This window comes from Pelodiscus sinensis, chromosome 18, assembly GCF_052426305.1.
Source record: "Pelodiscus sinensis isolate ZL-2025 chromosome 18, ASM5242630v1, whole genome shotgun sequence".
Taxonomy (NCBI): domain Eukaryota; kingdom Metazoa; phylum Chordata; order Testudines; family Trionychidae; genus Pelodiscus; species Pelodiscus sinensis.
This window is the reverse complement of record NC_143069.1, coordinates 5,563,215-5,583,596: the sequence shown is the minus strand read 5'-3', so window position 1 is coordinate 5,583,596 and position 20,382 is coordinate 5,563,215. Positions and strand designations below refer to the sequence as shown.

Genomic DNA, 20,382 nt, shown 5'->3' with positions numbered 1-20,382 from the left:
TGATGGACCTAACCTCCATGAATCTATTAGCCAGGATGGGTAGGAATGGTGTTCCTAGCCTCTGTTTCTCCGGAGGGGGGTGACAGGAGAGGGAACACGTGAGGATTACCTGTTATGATCCCTCCCTCCGGGGCATCTGGTATTGGCCACTGTCAGCAGACAGGATGCTGGGCTGGATGGACCATTGGTCTGACCAGTATGGCCATTCATACCTTCTTACACTATGAGCCTTTATTCTGAAATAATGTTGAGCGGGAGGACGTCTTACTCCGACTCCTGTACCGCTCATTTCACAAGGAGGAAGGGAAGCTGGAGGAAGAGCGCTTCCTGCTGTGCAGACGGTGCCAAAAGCCGAGTTAAGCTATTTCGACTTCAGCTGCGCAACTGACGTCACTGAAATTGGGTAGCGTCTGTCGACTTTAGCCCTGCTGTGTAGACGTGCCCTGGGAAACCATTCTGTCCCTCTAACCACTAGGCCACACTGCTTCTGGGGGGGAAGGACTAGCTCCCCATCTTCCACACTTACTCAGAGCCCTATCCCTCCTTGTTACCTTGTACCTTCTCCCCTGCTGCCAATGGAGCATTCTCCCAAGTGTTTTCCTGAACCCCCCTCAGCCATGGCTGAAATGCTGCCACCTCTGGGGTGGCAGGTGATGGCTACTCTGTATCAGGTGCCCCACCCTAAACAGCCCATCCCCCATTCAGCCGGGGATGCCAAGAGGAATTTCCCAGGTTAGAACCATAGAGCTGGAAGAGACCTCAGAAGGTCGTCAAGTCCAGCCCCCTGCTCTAGGCAGGACCAATCCCAACTAAATCAAACCGGCCAGGGCTTTGTTAAGCCGAGACTTAAACACCTGGTTGGTAGGACAGAAATAGGCAGCTGACAGGGAACAATTCCGGGTGGAACGAGAGGAAAATCTCAGCATCAGGGAGAGATTCTGATCTCAGTTCACATGTTTAAACCAGGTGCAAATCCTTTGATGCTGACATGTAGTTATAACAGATGGGGGGGGGGGGGTGAATGTAAACTTGGACCCATTTATTTTTCCACTGACTTTTTGCTGCTAAACATGGAGCGGGTTAAATCCCAGTTTGGATAATGCATCTCTACAATTTTCCCCTTTGCTGCTGAAATGGGAATCAGTCCTCACTCCCTACTTTAAGGGGAAGGATGGCCCAGTGGTTAGCACCCCAACCTGCTCTCAGGAAATCTGGGTTGAACTGCCTGCACCTCCTGCGTGAGCTCAAGCAGGTCACTGCTGCACTGTGCCTCGGTTTCCCCATTTGTACATAGGGAGGGTAGCACTGCTCTACTTTGGGAGGATACGTGAGGCCCTTGGACAATGGGGCCCACCCCACAGTAAGGCCAATTAAGCTGTTGTGTGCTGTTAAAAACAGCCACTGCGGTCCACCCCAGAAGCAGCTGCATTTCAGTGACTTAAACTGTCAGTGCTTCAGAGGGTGGGGAGAGGCACGAAGTATGGAAACAGCGACAGCTCCTAGACAGGGGGTTGGCGGGGAGCATATGATTAAGGGGAACGCAGTGCAGGGGCGGAAAAGAGACGCATCCGAGCTCTGGCGATATGTTATTATAGAACTTTATTATCGTTTCTATTGAGCTTTAGAAAACATGGTAGGCGTCAGTGATACAGACAGCTGGTATGCTCCATTGGGCAATCCCCCAACTGTAAGGGCATCCCTCCTGCCTTCTGAAATGCCACCATGGAGTGGGGCAGCCCCTGATTTGCATGTGCTCCCACTAGGGAGCGGTCTCACCAGATGCCCTTGGGCATGGGACACTCGGATCCCCTGGTGGTCTGCAGGGATTAAACCCAGCTCCTCTGGACCTAAAAAGCACAAGCCTCTACTGCAGCAGCCTGATACATCGTTATGCACAGCCTAGCCACTAAAGGAACACAGCCAGGGGGTTACTGTGGGTCTGCCTCAGGCAGAGATTTTCCACCTGCCCCCTGGCCCATGCCCAGCCGGTTCAGGGCGTGGGCGGGACATCACACGCAGGGAAGAGCCTGGCCTGGTCGGCTCTCGGAAAAATTCCAGGCAGAGGGAGTCGGAAGCAGGGCAGATTGGAAATTAAAATCTGCTGGAGCGTAGGGGAGAAACGGCTCCCCGGATTATTGCGCTTGGCTTTATTTCTGCTCCGCTCCGGAGGGGGATAAATTAAGTGCAGGGCGCATGGCAGCAGTTCGAAGGGAGCAAACACACTGCAAATGTGGAAGCCGTTTCATGCCCCCTCCCCGAGTGCGCAGAGGGGTGGGGCTGGGCACCCCGGGGTGCAGGGGACGTCGGGGCTTCCCAATGGAAATCAAACAGCAGAGAGACGGGCTGGTTGCAGTTGGAGCGCAGAGGCCCAGGTCGCAGCATGGAGCCCAGAGGGGCCAGGGCGTGCCCCGGGCCGCCGGTCCCGGCTGGCGCTCAGGCCTTAGGAGTACATGGTGAGTTGCAGCCACTGCGGGGGAGGGGATGAGAGGTCAGGAGAGAGAGCAGAGCAGGGAAATACAAATACAGACCACTCCGAGTTAGCTATGGGGGTGGGAGGGGCATTCCCCACGGATCCAGTAGCATGTGTGGGGAGAGGGCGTTCCCCATAGACCCCAATAGGGTGGGATTGCAGGGCTGGGGAGGGCCACCCCATGGGGTACGTGCGCCCGCATCCCTGGACGGGTAGCTGGCGGCTTGGCTGGGGCTGTGGCCGCCCATCCCGCTGCTGGGAAGGTCCCGGCCAGCCTCGTGGACTGGGGGGGTCTGCGGAAGCCGGGCTGGACCCGCTGGCCCAGGAGGGCGCAGCCAGCCCTGCCAGGAGGCTACAGCAGGGAGAACCCAGTCGGGGTCCCGTGCTAGAGAGCATGAAGGGAACCAGCCTCACTCACCTCCTGGATGTTCACCCGGATCTGCCCGTTTCCGTCCTTATCCAGGGACTTGAAGGCACCTGCGGGAGAAGTGCGGCCTCGTGGTTAACACTGGGCTGGGACTCAGGAGATCTCGGCCAGCCCGTGAGCCCCCCAGAGAGGGGTGATAATCCTGCCTCTCCCCGCCCCACCCTTGTCACTCTGGATTGTCTAGATTTGGGACAGGGACTCTCCGTGTATCTTGGCACAACGGGAGCCTCCTCAGTCACTACCCCTGATCTTGGAGAGAGAACTCAGGAGTCCTGGCACCCAGGCCCCTCCCCTCTGCGCCTTAACCACTAGATCCCACTCCCCTCCCTCTGACAGAAATCTGTTTCTCCAGATGCCAGGGTGGAGGGGTCCGCATGAGAGAGAAACCAGCTCAGGGGAACATTGTCCACAATTGCTGTTGGTGTTTTGCATTAGGATACGGGTCAGGTGCTGTACACTTTAGAGCTGTTAGGTGCATTACGGTAGCACTTAGGCGCCCAAATCATGGACCAGGTGCCTACTGTGCCAGGCACTGAACACTTTAGAGCTATTAGGTGTATTATGGTAGCAGGTAGGTGTCTCCACTGTGCCAGGCACTGAACACTTTAGAGCTGTTAGGTGTATTACGGTAGCAGGTAGGTGTCTCCACTGTGCCAGGCACTGAACACTTTAGAGCTGTTAGGTGCATTATGGTAGCACTTAGGCGCCCAAATTATGGACCAGGTCCCTACTGTGCCAGGCACTGAACACTTTAGAGCTATTAGGTGTATTACGGTAGCAGGTAGGTGTCTCCACTGTGCCAGGCACTGAACACTTTAGAGCTGTTAGGTGTATTACGGTAGCAGGTAGGTGTCTTCACTATGCCAGGCACTGAACACTTTAGAGCTGTTAGGTGTATTACGGTAGCAGGTAGGTGTCTCCACTGTGCCAGGCACTGAACACTTTAGAGCTGTTAGGTGTATTACGGTAGCAGGTAGGTGTCTCCACTGTGCCAGGCACTGAACACTTTAGAGCTGTTAGGTGTAATACGGTAGCAGGTAGGTGTCTCCACTGTGCCAGGCACTGAACACTTTAGAGCTATTAGGTGTATTACGGTAGCAGGTAGGTGTCTTCACTATGCCAGGCACTGTACAAATATGGAGCAAAAGCCAGATGGGAGGGGCCCAGCTCACACTAGCAGGGTGGGGGGCAGATGAGAGGAGAGGGGGGCAGAGGACCCCAGAACCCCTCATTCCCAGGACCAACCCACAGGCCACTTACGAAACATGGCGTCCAGGCGAACCAGGCAGCTGATGAAGTTGTCGAAGTCCATGTTGCCGTTCTCGTCCGAGTACCTGCGCACGATCATCTGGTAGAGCTGCTCGTTCAGCCGGAAGCCTGGGGGCGGGAGCAGGCGGGGAGACTGTTACTCCCTGTCGACCCGAGACACCCTGGATCCCCCCCGGGCAATCCCACCCCCTGCAGCTCCTTACCCGCTGCCTCGAAGGCACCAGGCAGCTCGCTGCTCCCGATGGTGCCGGACCGGTCCGTGTCATACTGCTTGTAGATACACTGCGGGGGGTGGGGGGAGAGGGGGAGCTGGTTATGGGACAGAGAATACCCCCCCCCATCGCAAACACCGCCGCAGACTGAGGCTGGGCAGGGAGGGGCGCTACAAGCAGAGACGGCAGATACAGGTGAGGGAGGAAGGGACAGAACTTGAGAGATTCCCCCCCCCCCCAAGAACTGCACAGCAGGGGAGGGAAATAAGAGAGTGACACCCCCTCCCCCGAAATAGCAGCTCCTCCCTAGAACACTGGGATGGCTGGAGCAGGTGGCAGATGGGAGGGGGGGGCGGGAGAGGGGGACATCACAGGCAAAGCAGCCCCTTAACTCTGCCCCCAAGGAGGGGACTGTTAAAATCCCAGCTGCCATTCCCGAGACCCACAGTTGCCTCCCTGCTGGACCACCCCCCCCCCACCCCCGTTCCTCTGGCAGGGCAATGATGGGAATTCAGGGTACCCAGAAGGCAATGCAGCCGCAACACCCTTTCCCCCCTAGGCAGGGCTGACATGGACACATGTCAATTCCAGCCGGGGAGGCTCCTCAGAGGCCAGCACTCCGGAAAAGGCCCCTCAGCCTGGGGGCCCCAAGGCCTCACCTCCCCCCGTCCCCAGAGGGGCACGAGCCATGAGCAATAGCCCCCCCATCTCTCTACCTGCCACTTCTTGACGTTCCCCCACAGATACTTGAACTCGTCAAAGCCCAGCTTGCCCGTCGTGTCGCTCTGAAACGCCGTCAAGGAACAAAGACGCTGCCCAAAGCCACCCGGGCCTCCGAGGGGGCCCCGAGATCCGCACCTGCGCAAAGGATCTCCCAGCACTGGGGTGTGGCTGCAGCACACCACGCTGTGGCTATTCTCTGCCCCTAGGGCCAGATTGGGGGCATGGCCAAGGTGCACCGGGCTGTGGCTATTCTCTGCCCCTAGGGCCAGAGGGGGCAGACTGGGGACCTGGCCAGGGTGCGCTGTGCTGCGTCTGTTCTCTGCCCCCCAGGGCCCAGAGGGGGCGAAGTGTGAGTTAAGGCAGCCTGGACAGCCCACAGCAGCGGGGCAGGGCCTAGAACGCAGGGAGATGGCCCATCCCTACCCCAAGCCCAGAGGGTGCAGGAGTTGTCCATCAGGCCCTGGCCTCCGTAAAGGCTCCAGGGCTCAGACATCCGTTTGGGACAAGGATACGTCCATGACGGCCACCATGCTGCGACAGGTGTCAATCCCGAACCCGTCCGTCTTCAGGTCGGGATCTGGAAGGCAAGAAAGCACGTCTGGGCGATTTCAGAGGACAGGGGAGGGGTAAATAAGCCATGGCTCCGGACCCCAGAGCCGGGAGGACCCACTCCTGCTCTGGACGGCCACACCTGGAGTGCGGGGTCCAACACCAGGAATGTCAGTGCCATGGCGATACCTAAAGCTCCGCGTCATCTCCCGTCGCACAGAGAGGGAAGCCAGGTAAGGGCTGGATACAGGAATCCTGGCCGGCATTATACAGGCCAGGCGAGGTGACTACAGAAGTCTCATCCACTTTAAGGGAGAAGGCTTGCCAAAGCAAAGCATGAACAGCCACTTGCCTAAGGTCACACTCCGAGCCAGCTGGGAATGAAACCCGGGACCCCTGGTATTTTTGGGACCCTCTGCAGCAGCAGGACGAACCGTTACCAAGTGCCACAAGAAGCACTGCTCGGGGAGGTCAGGTCCGGCCGGCACGGGCCTTTCAACCCCGCTGTAAATGCACCGAGCGATGGATTTACACGGGCCACGGGGCCCCACTTACGTCTGGTCACCACCTTGTTGAGAATGTTCATCAGCTCCGAAGCGCTCACCTCCATATCCTGCCGCAAAGCACAGAGACACGGGGTCGTCACACCGGGCCGGAGGAACTCTCGCCTTGCCTGGCCTCCCTGGGCCAGCTCACCCCACGGGGAGCCACTCCCAGGCTGCCATGGGATGGAGGCGGCTGACTACTTGCACCCCACAGAGTCCTATGTTGCAAAGGAATCCGGGCAGGACTATCTACAAGGAGGAATCGGGGAGGGAGGGGAGCCCACAGCATGACCAGACGACTTTAATTCCAGGGCCTGATTTGCAAATGGGGCTGTGAATTGGCTGGGGGGTGATGCAGCTCCCCCCTTGCCCATCAGACCCCCCCCTCCTCAAATCAGGTCTCAGGTTCGGAGCCTCCCTAACATAAAAACCAGAGGACTTCAGTGAAAAACGTGGCCCAGGGCTAGGCCAGGAACTTTCCCGACTGATGCTAAGACCGAGGACGGCAAAACCCTTACGTCTCCCGCCAGCTGTGTGAAGAGGCGCCGGAACTGACGCACTTCCTCGCTCTCGTTAGCTTCCACGTTGGAGAAGTGACTGCGAGGAGGCTGCAAGGGTAAGAGCGGGAAAGTTACAAAATAGAAATAGCCCCCGGGCTTCCAATGTAGCTACGTCCCTCCCCTACCCCCAGGGGAAGCCCTGGGACCCAAAAGGGATTTTAAATGTTTAAGCATCTGAATTGGAGACATGGTCGAAGAAGAGACACCCGGGCAGCCTGGGCGCAGGGAACCCAGCTCTTCTTTGGGTGGACAAGGAAAGGAGACTCCAGTCTCCCTGCAAGGTGGGCTGGGATATTTCATAAGCAGGTCGGGGTGGGTCTGTGGCACAGTAGATGCCCCTGGCCTCTGAGTTAAATAGGGCGCTGGATACTGACAACCCCCAAAGGGCCAGACACTCAGACGATGTAAATCAGGAATGAAACAGGCTTCCGGTGGGGTAAATGGGTGTCACTCCTCTGGTGTTAGATCCCTAGCTGGTGTAAATGGGTGTCACTCCTCTGCTGTCACATCCCCAGCTGATTTAAATGAGTGTCACTCCACTGGTGTTAGATCCCTAGCTGGTGTAAATGGGTGTCACTCCTCTGCTGTCACATCCCCAGCTGGTGTAAATGGGTGTCACTCCTCTGCTGTCACATCCCCAGCTAGTATAAATGGGTGTCATTTCATTAGTGTCAAATGAAGCCAGTGGAGTGACACCCATTTATACCAAATGGGGATCTGACACCAAAGGAGTGACACCCATTGCTCCAGCTGGTGTAAATGGGTGTCATTTCATTAGCGTCAATGGGATCATTACTCCATTGGAGCCACTTTACACTACCAGAGAGACCATCTGAATTCAGAAAAGCCGCTTTCCCCTCCCTTTCCAGGAAGTGCAGTTTTATTTACAGGGCACAATCCCATTCTCCTGTCATCCACAGAGTCCCCCAGGACAAACAGGTGATTTAGCTGGGTTGATTGAGTTGGGGTTGGTCCTGCCTTGGGCAGGGGGCTGGACTTGATGACCTCCTGAGGTCTCTTCCAGCCCTAGGATTCTATGAACAGAGCAAAGAAGAACAAAGAATTTCTAGTGTACAACACGATGTTCTCGGGCTGCCCGTGTGCTGCATAAAGAAGCAGCTAAGGCCACGAGTCCCATTTGCTTCTCTTTGCAAATCACCGTAACAAAACAAAACAAAACGCAGAACACGGAGTCATAGCTCCCTGCACTCACGCCTACCCCCTCAAAGCCAATGGGGCTCCCTCTGCCTTCCCTGTGAGCTGGGCACTTGTGCGGCTTCTCAGAAGAGATTCCAGTACCGCCCAGCTGATCACCAGAGCACCCGCAGCAAGGTTTCTGCTGGTGCACATCCGCACATGCCTTGGTGCACACAAAATTATTCCACACTTGAATGGAAAAGATTAGAGGGAACATTGGGCTTCGTGCTTGAGAAACGCCCCCAGCCTCGCACTTCGCTGCCAACTCAGCATGTTCAGGGCCCATGTTAATATGTGACATGAGTCATTAGAAGCAGGCCAGGAAGGGCTATAACGAGAGTTTTGATCAGTGCTTACCGGTGGCTCCGGGTTATACTGAGCAGCTGCTTCACTGGGAGACAGAGGGGAAAAGAAAGAGGAAATAATTACAAAGGGTCCTTCATAAAACACATGAGTCCATCTGGTAAAGTTATTATATATTTGCATGAAGGCAGCGCCAGCCAAAATCAGGGGCCAGGCGCTGTCCAGACCCCAACCGAGATCAGGGCCCTGGTGTGCTGGGCGCTGCCCACATCCCGGCTGAGATAGTACCTGCTCCCAAGAGCTTCCAGTCGGCATGGAAAAGGGAGCAATTATTATCCCTGTTTTACAAACTGTATCTCACTGGGCCTCAGTTTCCCAGAGATTTGCCCAAGATCACACAGGGAGCCCAGTGGCAGAGGCAAACAACAAACCCTGAGCCCCTGCCCACTTCCTCTATATTTAATATTTTGCAGGTGCTGCAGAAGAGAGGAGGCAGAGGCAAAAGCATTCCCAAAGTGCAGATACGGCTGTTGTCAAGTAAAACAATGCACCAGAAAGTCACACCGAGAGCCATCTTTTCGTTGTGTCTGTACAGTGCCTGGCGCATAAGAACATAAGAACAGCCATACTAGGTCAGACCAAAGGTCCATCTAGCCCAGTACCCTGTCTTCCAACAGTGGCCAGTGCCAGGTGCCCCAGAGGGAGTGAAGAGAACAGGGAATCATCAAGTGATCCTGCTGCACAATCCCAGCCCTAACAAACAGAGGCTGGGGACACCATCCCTTCCCATCCTGACTAATAGCCATTGATGAACTTAATCTCCATGAATTTATCTAGCTCTTTCTTTACTCCTGTTATAGTCTTGGACTTCACAACATCCCCCAGCAAGGAGTTCCACAGATTGACTGTGCGTTGGGTAAAGAAATACTTCCTTTGGCTTGTTTGAAACCTGCTGCCTATTCGTGTCATTTGGTTCCCTCACCCCTAGTTCTTGTGTTATGGAAAGGAGTAAATAACTCCTCTTTATTCGCTTTTTCTACACCAGTCATGGTTTTGTAGACCTCTTCGCTGTCTCTTTTCCAAGCTGAATAGTCACAAGCTTATTGATCTCTTCCCATATTGCAGCCATCGCAACCCCTCATCTTTTTTGTTGCCCTTTTCTTAACTTCTTCCAATGTCAAGATATTTTTTTCAGAGAGGAGGCTACCACAGCTGTATGCAGTTTTCATGTCCCATGGGGTCTTCTCTTGTCCGGAGTTCCCAGGTGCCACCATCATACACGTAAGAGCCCCATCCATCCCTAAAGCTCCATGTGCTTTCAGACCACTTCGCAAAGGTCATTCAGTTTTCTATTCCTGCTATAGAAATGGGGAAACCGAGGCATGGAACCACACCAGGTTCACACAAAGACTGAAGGATCCTATCTCCCAGCCCAGTTTCCTAGCCACTAGAGCGTGTTACCCCCCCTATGCACAATACAGGGCACGATAAATTGCAGGATCAATTTTCAATTCAGCGGAAGATCCCGGTATCATGAGCTGCCACGCCCCAGCACCAGAGGCGGCTGCCTTTCAGTGCTGGGTGAAGGGGCCCTGCCTAGATGGCTGGTGAGCCATATGCAAAGTTCTGGGGCATGTTTTGCATGGAAAGCGCTGGGAAATCATCAGAGATGACAGAGGAGCCCAGAATTGGGGGAGGAACCGAGGGGGCAAGGACACAGAAAACGGGGGCTTTCCCTGCGCTCATCTCGGCAGGGGGATGGGGCGGGTGTACCGGGGCCAGTGCCCCAAGCTAGTCCCCGATGTGGACAAACCAGTCGGACTGAAAGCCAAAGCAAGGTGGAGCCAACCGGCCCCCACCAGGAGGGCAGGGCACCACATTCAAAGCAATATCCTGGGCTTCAAGCCAGAATAGCAAGGGGATGGGTCATCGCTTATCCTGTAGCCTGTGGTGCCTCCAATGCCCTGGCTTTTCCCTGTCTGCAGGCTGAAACCAGGACTCCTCGAGCCCCAAAGTCACCCCCAAATCGGGCTGGAGGGACCAGCCCCTCCCACTGGGCCCCAGCAAGGGAGCACCAGGTTTGCTGCCTCTGCAGTCAGCCCTGCAGCCTGTCAGCTGTCCAGGCGCAGGCTTGACTGAGCTCCATCCACACTGGGGAGTGAGAACGGGAGCGGATTAACAAAGGAGCCAAGTCGCAGGGATAAAGGCAAGGGAATTAAAGCGACAATGCACATCCCAGAGACGCAGTGAACAAGCAAGACACAGTCTTTGTTCAAGACACATCTTCTCTCCCTGACCTTGGTCACTGTGCGTCCGGGCAGCGCCTGGCCCGATGGGACCCGAACTCGGTCACTGTGTGCCTGGCAGTGCCCGGCCCAAAGGGGCCCTGATCTTGGTCACTGTGTGTCTGGGCAGCTAGATAATTTCATGGAGGTTAGGTCCATAAAAGGCTATTAGCCAGGGGATAAAATGGTGTCCTTGGCCTCTGTTTGTCAGAGGCTAGAGAGGGATGGCAGGAGACAAATCGCTTGATCATTGTCCTTGGTCCACCCTCTCTGGGGCACCTGGTGCTGGCCACTGTCGGCAGACAGGAGACCGGGCTAGGACGACCATTGGTCTGACCCAGTACAACCGTTCTTATGTTCTTATGACCCCGATCTCGGTCACCGTGTGTCTGGGCGGTGCCCGGCCCGATGGGCCCTGATCTCGGTCACTGTGTGTCTGGGTGGCGCCCGGCCCGACGGGGCCCCGATCTCGGTCACTGTGTGTCTGGGCGGCGCCCGGCCCGACGGGGCCCTGATTTCAGTCACTGTGTGTCTGGGCGGCGCCTGGCCCGACGGGGCCCTGATCTCGGTCACTGTGTGTCTGGGCGGCGCCCGGCCCGACTGGGCCCTGATCTCGGTCACTGTGTGTCTGGGCGGCGCCTGGCCCGACGGGGCCCTGATCTCGGTCACTGTGTGTCTGGGCGGCGCTCGGCCCGACTGGGCCCTGATCTCGGTCACTGTGTGTCTGAGCGGCGCTCGGCCCGACTGGGCCCTGATCTCGGTCACTGTGTGTCTGGGCGGGGCCCGGCCCGACGGGGCCCTGATCTCAGTCTTGGAGCACAGGTGCTCTAGCACAATACCGATAGCACCAACGACAAAGGGACACACTAACCTGATGGCATTAATCACTCCTCCGATAATGCCCATGGCTCCACCACCACCTCCTCCTCCAGCCCTTCCTCCTCCACCACCACCACTCAGGAATCCTCCGATCACATTCCCGATGTTCCCGCCGAAGCCGCCCCCGCCGCCGCCACCGCCACCGCCGCCGCCTCCTCCTCCTCCTAGGAAGTTCTTGACAAGGAACATCTGGGCAGCTCCTAGTTGGAGGGAGATCTGTGAAAAGATGAACTGGAAAGCAAACAGACGAGAGGCTGGTCAGTTTCACCCTTTCTCAGTCCACTGATCATTCTGCAATGGCCCATGTCAAAGCAGCTTCCACCTCTATCCCCCTGGGAGAAGACATCTCTGCCAGGCAGGTTTTCAGCACTGACTATCCTGTACATTTCCCTTTGGCAGGAGTAACCTGCTGGCCGGCTCCGGGTGCCAATGCGCGCTCCCCCAGGACACCTCATGACACAAACTGCTCACCCCTGGGCAAGCAAGATGCTCTGGGAAGCGGCAGGCACAAGTGTCTGGTTACTTAGGAACACTCCCGGACAATTTCAGGGGCCAGTTCCGCAGGGACCGAGCAGTCGTGTTCCCTGTAAGCTGAGCGCTTGGGCGGTCACCCAGACGAGAGTCAGGTGCTGCCCAGCTGATTAGCAGAGCGCCCATAGAAAGAAGCATTTGTTTCTATTGGTGGTGCACATCTCCACATGTTTTGGTGCATGTAACAAAATGTATTCTGCACGTGGATGGAAACTATTAGAGGGAACATTGCCAGGTGCCTTCTAACTCCTACTAACTCCCTGGGGGTCTGGATCGGGTGCTGCCAAAACAGGGAATTGAGCTGATGAGTAATCACTGGAGTCTGGTACCGTAGACAGAACTCTGGGAGGGGAATGGTATCTAGTGGTTAGAGCAGCCAGGCTGGGAGCCAGGACTCCTGAGTGCTATCCCCAGCTCTGAAAACATTTCAAAGTCTCCAACTTTGAGGAAAACCTTTCAGGGTAACATGGACAATGCCTGCCACCCAATGATCCCCAGCCAACCCACCCTGCAGCAACCACACACACAAGAAAAAAGGGAAATTAAGAACAACTAGCAAAACAAAACCCCACATCCCTATCCCAGGGAGGATTTCATCCCCCTTCCCCCCAAAAGGGTGACGTGGCAGAGACTTTCACAGGGTACTTTGCTAGTGTTATCGATTCTCCATGGACAAAGCCCAGATGCAGTGGTGATGGGCAGCAATACAAATGACGCAACTGGAAATTCTCTCTAGACAGCTGTTCAAAGCTCTGAGAGAGAAGTGCAGCTAGCTGGGAGAGGACCAATGTGTGGGGGAAAGGAGGGTCAGGATTCCTGGGTTCTATTCCCAGCTCTGACAGTGGGAGATAGTCTAGTGTAGGGCCCTGCAACCTGCCTCAAATGCACAGAATCCCCCTACAAGTGCTGGGTCAGGATGGGGTAGGAAAACAGCATCTCTCTCACACAATGCAACAATGGGTAGGCGATGGCTTGGGCAGAACACCACAGGCTTCCCTGCCAACCCCCAGGGAAGGGCTGGGTCAGAAAATTACTCAGCCAGATCAAGTTCAGGTCCCGGGCAGGCTTACGCATTAAGGCCAAGCAGATCTCTAGCCTAGAAGCTACGTTGAGAGAGACTAGGTGTCAGGTCTTCCCAGCTCTGCCACTAACTTCTCACATGACCGTGGGACCTCATTCAGTGCCTCAGTTTCCCCTGCTGTCAAACAGGAAGAATCCTCCCCCACCCCCCTGTGGGACCACGAGGGGTAATTTCAAATGGGGCTGGGGCTGCGGAGTGACCGTCACAAAAGAATTCTGGCTCGTTAGCAACTAATTTCCCTCTTCAAGAAGGGTGGGGGGATTAAAAGGGAGTCCAGACTCCAAAGTCTCCCCTGCTCCAACCACTCGACCCTACTTCCTTCCCAGAAACGGGAACAAAAGGCAGAGTGCTGGCACCCAGCCTTGTTGCTCTAACACTAGACCCTACTCCCCTCCACCCTGTAAAGAGACCCCACAGGTCCTGCTCCCCCCTCCTGCTCTAACCAGCGGACCCCACTGCCTGCTCCTCTGTTCCTGAGGTCCCTGAACAGAACCCAGGAGCTAGGAGGCCCCGCCTCATCCTCCAGGCCACACAGAAGAGCGCGCCGGAGCAGGAACTGCAACAGCCCAGGGGGCAGGAGAGCTGGGTACAGAGAAAGGAACAGATGCCAGAGCAGCAGGAGGCCTCCGGGCACGGGACCAGAGGCCTGGGAGAATGGGGGAAGAGAGAGACAATGGGGCGTTGGCTCCAGGCACAGTCAGAGAGGGAGGCCAAGCAGGTCTATAGGCTCCAGTGAGGGGGGCAAAAAAGAGAGCAACGGGCCTGCAGGAAGTGTAGTCAGGCCCAGGGCTGAACAAGCCACTCGCCACCCCATCTGTGGGAGGAAGGGATAATGGGGGGGAGGCATGAGCCAAAGATAGGAGATCCCCTCCCCCAACACACACAACTCCCCTAAACCTGGCCCACCCTCCTGGCTGGCTCCCTCCTCCCGGAAGAGAAGGAGGGCCATGTCTCCCCGCCACGGCATCCCACCCTTCAAGGCTTCCCCCCCTTCCCCAATCCTGAGGGGCAACAAGGAGAATTCAGCCTCCCTCTAGGCCTACATGGCCCCCAGTCCCCTCTAACTTTGCCCCCTGTGGCAGAGGGAAGAGTCTCCTGTACACAAACCCACCAGCACACAGTCCCTGTGGGGAAAGAGAGGACTTGGAGTAAACAGAATCAGTGTAAACAGAGTCAAGAGATCCCCATGGGAGAAAGGAATCCAGTGTAAACAGAGGAGGTGGAATCCAGTGTAAAGGGGAAGGGCTGGGGTCCACAGATCCCTGGGGGGAAGGAATCCAGTATAAAGGGGGAGGGATCAAGAGGTCCGGGTGGGGAAAGGAATCCAGTGTAAAGGGGGAGGGGTCAAGAGGTCCGGGTGGGGAAAGGAATCCAGTGTAAAAGGGGAGGGGTCATGAGGTCCGGGTGGGGGAAAGGAATCCAGTGTAAAGGGGGGGAGGGGTCAAGAGGTCCGGGTGGGGGAAAGGAATCCAGTGTAAAAGGGGAGGGGTCAAGAGGTCCGGGTGGGGAAAGGAATCCAGTGTAAAAGGGGAGGGGTCATGAGGTCCGGGTGGGGGAAAGGAATCCAGTGTAAAGGGGGAGGGGTCAAGAGGTCCGGGTGGGAAAGGAATCCAGTGTAAAGGGGGAGGGGTCAAGAGGTCCGGGTGGGGGAAAGGAATCCAGTGTAAAAGGGGAGGGGTCAAGAGGTCCGGGTGGGGGAAAGGAATCCAGTGTAAAAGGGGAGGGGTCAAGAGGTCCGGGTGGGAAAGGAAGAAGGGGATTCCCTGAACTCCAGGTGGAAGGGAAGAAATCCAGTGTAAAGGGGGGGGGGGCAGAGATCTCCCCCAGAGACAATCACAGCAGCAGGAACGGGAGGGGGGGGCGGGTGACCCCGTGTAAAAAGGAGCAAGATGTCCCCGGGGAGCGACTCTAGTGTTGAGAGGAACCCCGAGAGCAGCGGCTCCCAAAGTGCAGGCAGCACTAGCCACGCCGGTGCAAACGGAAACCTCCCCCGTCTACACGGCAGCGGTCCGCTGGAGTGTAGCTGCGGGTCCGGGCCCCAGCCGCGTGTTAGGGGCTGAAATCGCGGGAGGGGGGGCACATTTCCCGGGATCCAGCGGGGCCCGGTACCCACCCACCCGGGGGAGGCATTTGAGCCCCGCGGGCGAAGCTCTGGACGCTCCAGGGGAGGGAAGAAGGAGCCAGAGCGCAAGGACCAGAGATCCCCGAGGGGGGGGGGACCCGGCTTGGGGGATCCCGGGGAAGGAGCGGGAGGGGAGCCAGGCGCATGGGGGAGGGGATCCGCTGCACCAGCGCCCCGGGGACCAGGGCAGGGAGCCGCGGAGCCGGCGGGGGTCCCGGCCCTACCTGTGGGAGGCGATGCGGGGCTCCGGGCTCTGCCTGCAGCGGGCCTGAGTCAGCGGCCGGGCCGGGACTGCGGGACCCACCACGCCCAAGCGAGTCACTGCGGCGGGGCGGGCCAGCCACCGGGTCCTAGAGCCGCCTGCTCCTCCCCCAGGGCCCTGTGCCTGCCCCCACGGCTCAGATAGACCCCAGGAGCCCTGCCTAGCGCTCCACCCACAGCCAGGACAGACCCCAGGAGTCCTGCCTCGCGGCTTCCCCTCCAGCCCCTAGACCCCACTTCCTGGTCAGAGCTGGGCTAGAACCCAAGACGTCTGGCTTTCCCCACTAGATCTGGCTCCTGGCTCCTCACCCGGAGCTGGGGAAAGAACCCAAGAGTCCTGACACCCACCCTCCCGTGCTCTAACCACTAGACCTCACTCCCTGCCTAGATCGGGGAAAAGAATCCTGGAGTCCTGGCTCCCTCATTCTAACCCACCAGATCCCCTCCCAGAGCTAGGGAAAGAGTCCTGGATACGCTGTGCCTCTGACTCTCAGCCCCCATCCTGCCAACCCTGACAGAAGTTTGATTCAAGACAACCAATGGTAGAGTGCACCCCAGCACGAAGTTAAATGGAACCTCATGCAGGCGCCAACCCACACCCCTGAGAGAAGGCCACCCCAAGTAGCCCTGCGTGGCTGGGTAACTCCCCGGGGGCAGGTCTTTTGCTTGCCTGAGTGGGAGCTTTGCACCAGCAAACAGGTCTGCCCTGCGAATCCTTAGGAGGTGGCTTTTAGTGGTTAGTATTGGGAGATGGGGCACTAAGGACTTCTGGGAGCTATTCCTGAAAATGTGTAGAGGGATGGAGTTCTGGGGGTCCGGATGCTTGGGTTCTCCTCCCAGATCTGGAGTCTCCTACTTAGAGCTGGGAAGCAAAAGGAATGGGGCCCCCTTCTCAGGTCTGGGAGGGGAGTGAAGTCTAATGGTTAGATTATTGCTTGTACTAGGGTAGTACCGGGGAGCCCCATTCATATGCGGCTCCCCTGTGTGAGGCGCTCTCCAGTGGCACACACAAAGACAGGACTTGTAGGGCTGAGATCCCTGCAAGCTGATCCACGTGCAGGCCAATGAGGCTCTCTGCATGGGCACTGGCCTGACCCATGAAACATAGGCCCCATGCTCAGAACTTGTGTGCCTGGCCGCTCAGGACCGGGGATCGAGTCTGATCCCGGAGTGACTTTGGATTACCCTGTGTAAACACAAAACCGAATTCAGCGCCAGACGCAACAAACTGTGGGCAGATTTAGCTGCATCCTCTTTCTTTAAGGGAGTTGGATAATGAATCCCCGCCCCTTAACTCCTCCCCCTCCCCCATCTCCGGTTAGCTGCCAGCAGCGCAGCAATGAGGCAGAGTGAAAACTCGTCGTGGTTTCCCCAGGAAAGGGGGTGGGGGGGGGGAGGGAGGGAGGGAGAAGGAAGCGCCTTGCTCTGAATCAGCTGCCTGGAATGTGAGCGCGCAGGGTCCCAGCACCCTCCTGCCTCCAAGGGATATGCCAAGAAGAAAGTTGGCTACAATGGGCTGAGTCCCACATGGCGTAAATCGATGTCACTGATTTACTCCCGTGGGGGAATATGTCTCCAGTGATCCCAACAGAGTTTAAAAACAACTTTTAAAAGCAAGGAGTAGACCTGGGGCCCCTTAGAGACTCATCATGAGCTTTGGAGGACAAAAGCCTCTTCTTCCACTTGCCCACGACAGCGCCTGACACTAGATGTATTTGTGTTAGTCTCTAAGGTGCCACAGGACTACTCCTCATTTTGAAAAAGCTGCTTTTAAAGCTGCAGGCTAACATGGACACCCCTCTGAGTCCAACAGAGCTAGGTTGATTCCCACCGTTGGGAATTTGGCTCATCAAAGCCAATAGATAGGTGCCACGTTATATTGGGGATCTGGCTTCAGGTCCTTTTCCAGAGTACAAGTGCTCCCAGATGGGGCTAGCTGGCATCCTGTATCCTATACATCTAGATACCCAGTGAGATTGAGTTTCCATCACTCCCGGCCTAGCACAGTCATTCTCCATGTAAAGTAGATGGGAAACAACCCCCAAAGCAGAACTGTGTTGAATGCAACATATTGGGGAACCAGCTGCTCAGAGGCGATAGGGAGGGTGTCTTCTACTCATGCATCCCTTTATCTCTGTTTGGGGCTGTGGAGCGTGTCAGCTGCAGCACCGGCTTTCTCGGAGAACCTGGCTGGGGCATGAAGAGAGACCCGCCCAGGAAAGATTCAAATGCTGCCCAGCTGATTAGCAGAGCGCCCTGCTAGCAGCATGCATTTCTATTGGTGGTGCACATTCACACATGCCTGGGTGCACACTAAAAAATTATTCTGCACATGAAAACAATTAGAGGAAACGTTGCCCCTGCCCCCACAGCCTTTCTCATTCCTAACTTGAACTGCAGTTTAGTGCTGAGTTCTGTCGCTAGGCCATGTTGGTCAGGGACTAAGGCAGAATTAGCGAAGGCTTAGGTACACTCTCCAGCAGCTGGTTAATGCAGCGCCATGCGGCCCGCAGGGGGAGAGAGATTTTTCAGGCAGCCTCATTTGTACTTTTCAAGCAGAGCACAAGCTTCCCTGCAGGGGGCCTGGCAGGGTCTCTAGGATTGAACCTATTTGCAGTATGGTAGGCTGATTCATTAGGGGGCGCTGCGCTGTTCCCTGGCAGTCAGTGCTGACCCCATTGCCCCCCTGCAGTGCTGCAGGAAGGCAGTAGGGGGAGCTTTTCTCGGACAGCCAGTGTGACGCTAGGTGGCGCTGTGCTGCAAGGCGAGGGCAATAGTGGGCGCTGTTCCCTGGCAGTCAGTGCTGACCCCATTGCCCCCGTGCAGTGCTGCAGGAAGGCAGTAGGGGGAGCTTTTCTCGGACAGCCAGTGTGACGCTAGGTGGCGCTGTGCTGCAAGGCGAGGGCAGTAGGGGGCGCTGTCCCCTGGCAGTCAGTGCTGACCCCAGTGCAGTGCTGCAGGAGGGCAGGAGGGGCCGCTTTTCTCGGACAGCCAGTGCTGAGCAGTGCCCCAGTGCGGCGCTAGGTGGCGCTGTGCTGCAGGGCAAGGGCAGTAGGGGGCGCTGTCCCTTGGCAGTCAGGGCTGGCTCTATATAGCCCGGGTGTGGCTTTATGCCCTAGCCCCTGCGGTGGCGGGGGGGGGGGGTATTTTTTCACCCTTCCCTGAGCCTGCTTCCCAGCCCGTTGTCAGAAAAGGGAGGAATGATTCCCCCTGCCGGGGTTGGCACTTCCCCCCGGTCCCCGCTCGGGGTTGGTTTCGCCCCTCCCTGGGGTTGGCACTTTCCCCCCGGTCCCCGCTCGGGGTTTGTTTCGCCCCTCCCCGGGGTTGGCACTTTCCCCCCGGTCCCCGCTCGGGGTTTGTTTCGCCCCTCCCTGGGGTTGGCACTTTCCCCCCGGTCCCCGCTCGGGGTTTGTTTCGCCCCTCCCCGGGGCTGGCACTTTCCCGCCGGTCCCCGCTCGGGGTTTGTTTCGCCCCGCCCCGGGGCTGGCACTTTCCCGCCGGTCCCCGCTCGGGGTTTGTTTCGCCCCTCCCCGGGGTTGGCACTTTCCCCCCGGTCCCCGCTCGGGGTTTGTTTCGCCCCGCCCCGGGGCTGGCACTTTCCCGCCGGCCCCTGGCCACGACGCGCGTCACGTGGTGCCGGGCCGGAAGAGGATGGCGGCCGCGCGGCGGGGCGGCGCGGGGACGCGGCCTCTCGCGCTGCTGCTGCTCCTGGCGCTGGGGCCCGCGCTGGCGGGCGGGGCGGGCTCCGAGCGGGGCCGCTGGCTCCTGAGCGCCCACAGCGTGAGTCGGCGGCGCGCGAGGGGCGGGGCCTGTCGCGACAGAGACCCCGCCCCCTACGGGGCCGCCTTCCCATCCCCCCACGGCCCGGCGCCCAGAGCCCTCGAGAGCGGGCCCCTGGGGGGGCGGGGCTCCCCTGCTGCGGGCCCCTGGGGGGCGGGGCCCTCCTGCGGGGGGGCCCTGTGGGGCGAGGGGCTCCCCTATGGGGGGAGAGGGGGCGGGGCCCTCCTGCGGGGGGGGCCTGTGGGGCGAGGGGCTCCCCTATGGGGGGAGAGGGGGCGGGGCTCTCCTGCGGGGGGGGCCCTGTGGGGCGGGGCTCTCCTGCGGGGGGGCCCTGTGGGGTGAGGGGCTCCCCTGTGGGGGGAGGGGGGCGGGGCTCTCCTGCGGGGGGGGCCCTGTAGGGCGAGGGGGGGCGGGGCTCTCCTGCGGGGGGGGCCCTGTGGGGGGGGGCGGGGCTCTCCTGCGGGGGGGGGCCCTGTGGGGCGAGGGGCTCTCCTGCGGGGGGGGTGGGGGGAGGGAGAGCGGGGGGGGCCCTGTGGGGTGAGGGGCTCTCCTGCGGGGGGGGCCCTGTGGGGTGAGGGGCTCTCCTGCGGGGGGGGCCCTGTAGAGGGGGGGCGGGGGTGCCCTGCTGCGGGCCCCTATGGCGAGGGAGACCGGGGGTGCCCTGCTCTGGATCCCTACGTGCTCCCATACTGGCACAGGGCTGGGGTCCCCTGCATGACTCAGGCTGTTCCACCTGCTTGTTTGCCTTGTCCTGTGAAACAGACGTGCTCTTAGGGTCTGTTCTGTTCCTAGGGGCCATGGGGCTTCCTCACTTCACCTACAGCCTACACTGGGGAAAGGGGTCAAAGTATCCCCACGGGTACAACTTCAGCAGCCCTGTGCCCACTGCTGCTTGGTGTGAGAGCCTTGGCAGTGCACTGCTGAGCCTTCCAGTGCCTGCAGGGCTGGGAAGCTACCTAAGTATGGACGCTCTGAGCGCAGGCCTGTGTGCATGGAAATCTTTTACCAGAGATAGCCTTTCTCCGGCATGTGTTTTAGTTTTATAGGTTAAAGAGATGTTTACACTCCCTAAAGTTTCGAGCAATCTGCTTTGCAAATCCCTCCCTCTTTGACTTGCTGTAGCTTTCAGTATCTTGCGATGTCAAATGCCACTGGTTGTCCACTCGCTGCGAAGTGTCCTGCATCAGA

At 58.1% G+C, this 20,382-nt stretch overlaps 2 protein-coding genes across 3 annotated transcripts in view; one reads left to right on the top strand and one right to left on the bottom strand.

Moving 5' to 3' along the window:
- Window positions 1-1,584: 1,584 nt before the first annotated feature.
- CAPNS1 (calpain small subunit 1) lies at window positions 1,585-15,532 on the bottom strand. Its single transcript, XM_075915339.2, has 11 exons — window positions 15,378-15,532; window positions 11,412-11,650; window positions 8,310-8,343; window positions 6,714-6,803; window positions 6,206-6,263; window positions 5,614-5,678; window positions 5,095-5,163; window positions 4,370-4,448; window positions 4,158-4,274; window positions 2,889-2,947; window positions 1,585-2,467 (listed from the first exon to the last, which is right to left on the bottom strand). The coding sequence occupies exons 2-11, from the start codon at window positions 11,606-11,608 to the stop codon at window positions 2,441-2,443; spliced, it is 795 nt and encodes a 264-aa protein (XP_075771454.2). The 5' UTR covers window positions 11,609-11,650; window positions 15,378-15,532; the 3' UTR covers window positions 1,585-2,440.
- A 3,491-nt stretch (window positions 15,533-19,023) lies between these two features.
- The window catches only part of LOC102457390 (Golgi-pH regulating cation channel-like), a 33,365-nt gene continuing 32,006 nt past the window's right edge, over window positions 19,024-20,382 (top strand). For both annotated transcript variants that reach the window (XM_089769941.1, XM_089769940.1), the window contains exon 1: window positions 19,024-19,194. In XM_089769941.1, the coding sequence (XP_089626067.1) occupies window positions 19,066-19,194 (129 nt within the window). In that variant the 5' untranslated portion in view covers window positions 19,024-19,065. The remainder of the gene's footprint in view (window positions 19,195-20,382) is intronic.

Excerpts from the sequence above, each read along its gene's own strand:
- CAPNS1 (XM_075915339.2), bottom strand. The coding sequence starts at position 11,608 with ATGTTCCTTGTCAAGAACTTCCTAGGAGGAGGAGGAGGCGGCGGCGGT. Across the intron at positions 6,264-6,713 it reads TCACACAGCTGGCGGGAGAC|GATATGGAGGTGAGCGCTTC; the intron begins GTAAGGGTTTTG and ends GCTTTGCGGCAG. Across the intron at positions 5,164-5,613 it reads GCATGGTGGCCGTCATGGAC|AGCGACACGACGGGCAAGCT; the intron begins GTATCCTTGTCC and ends ACGGCGTTTCAG.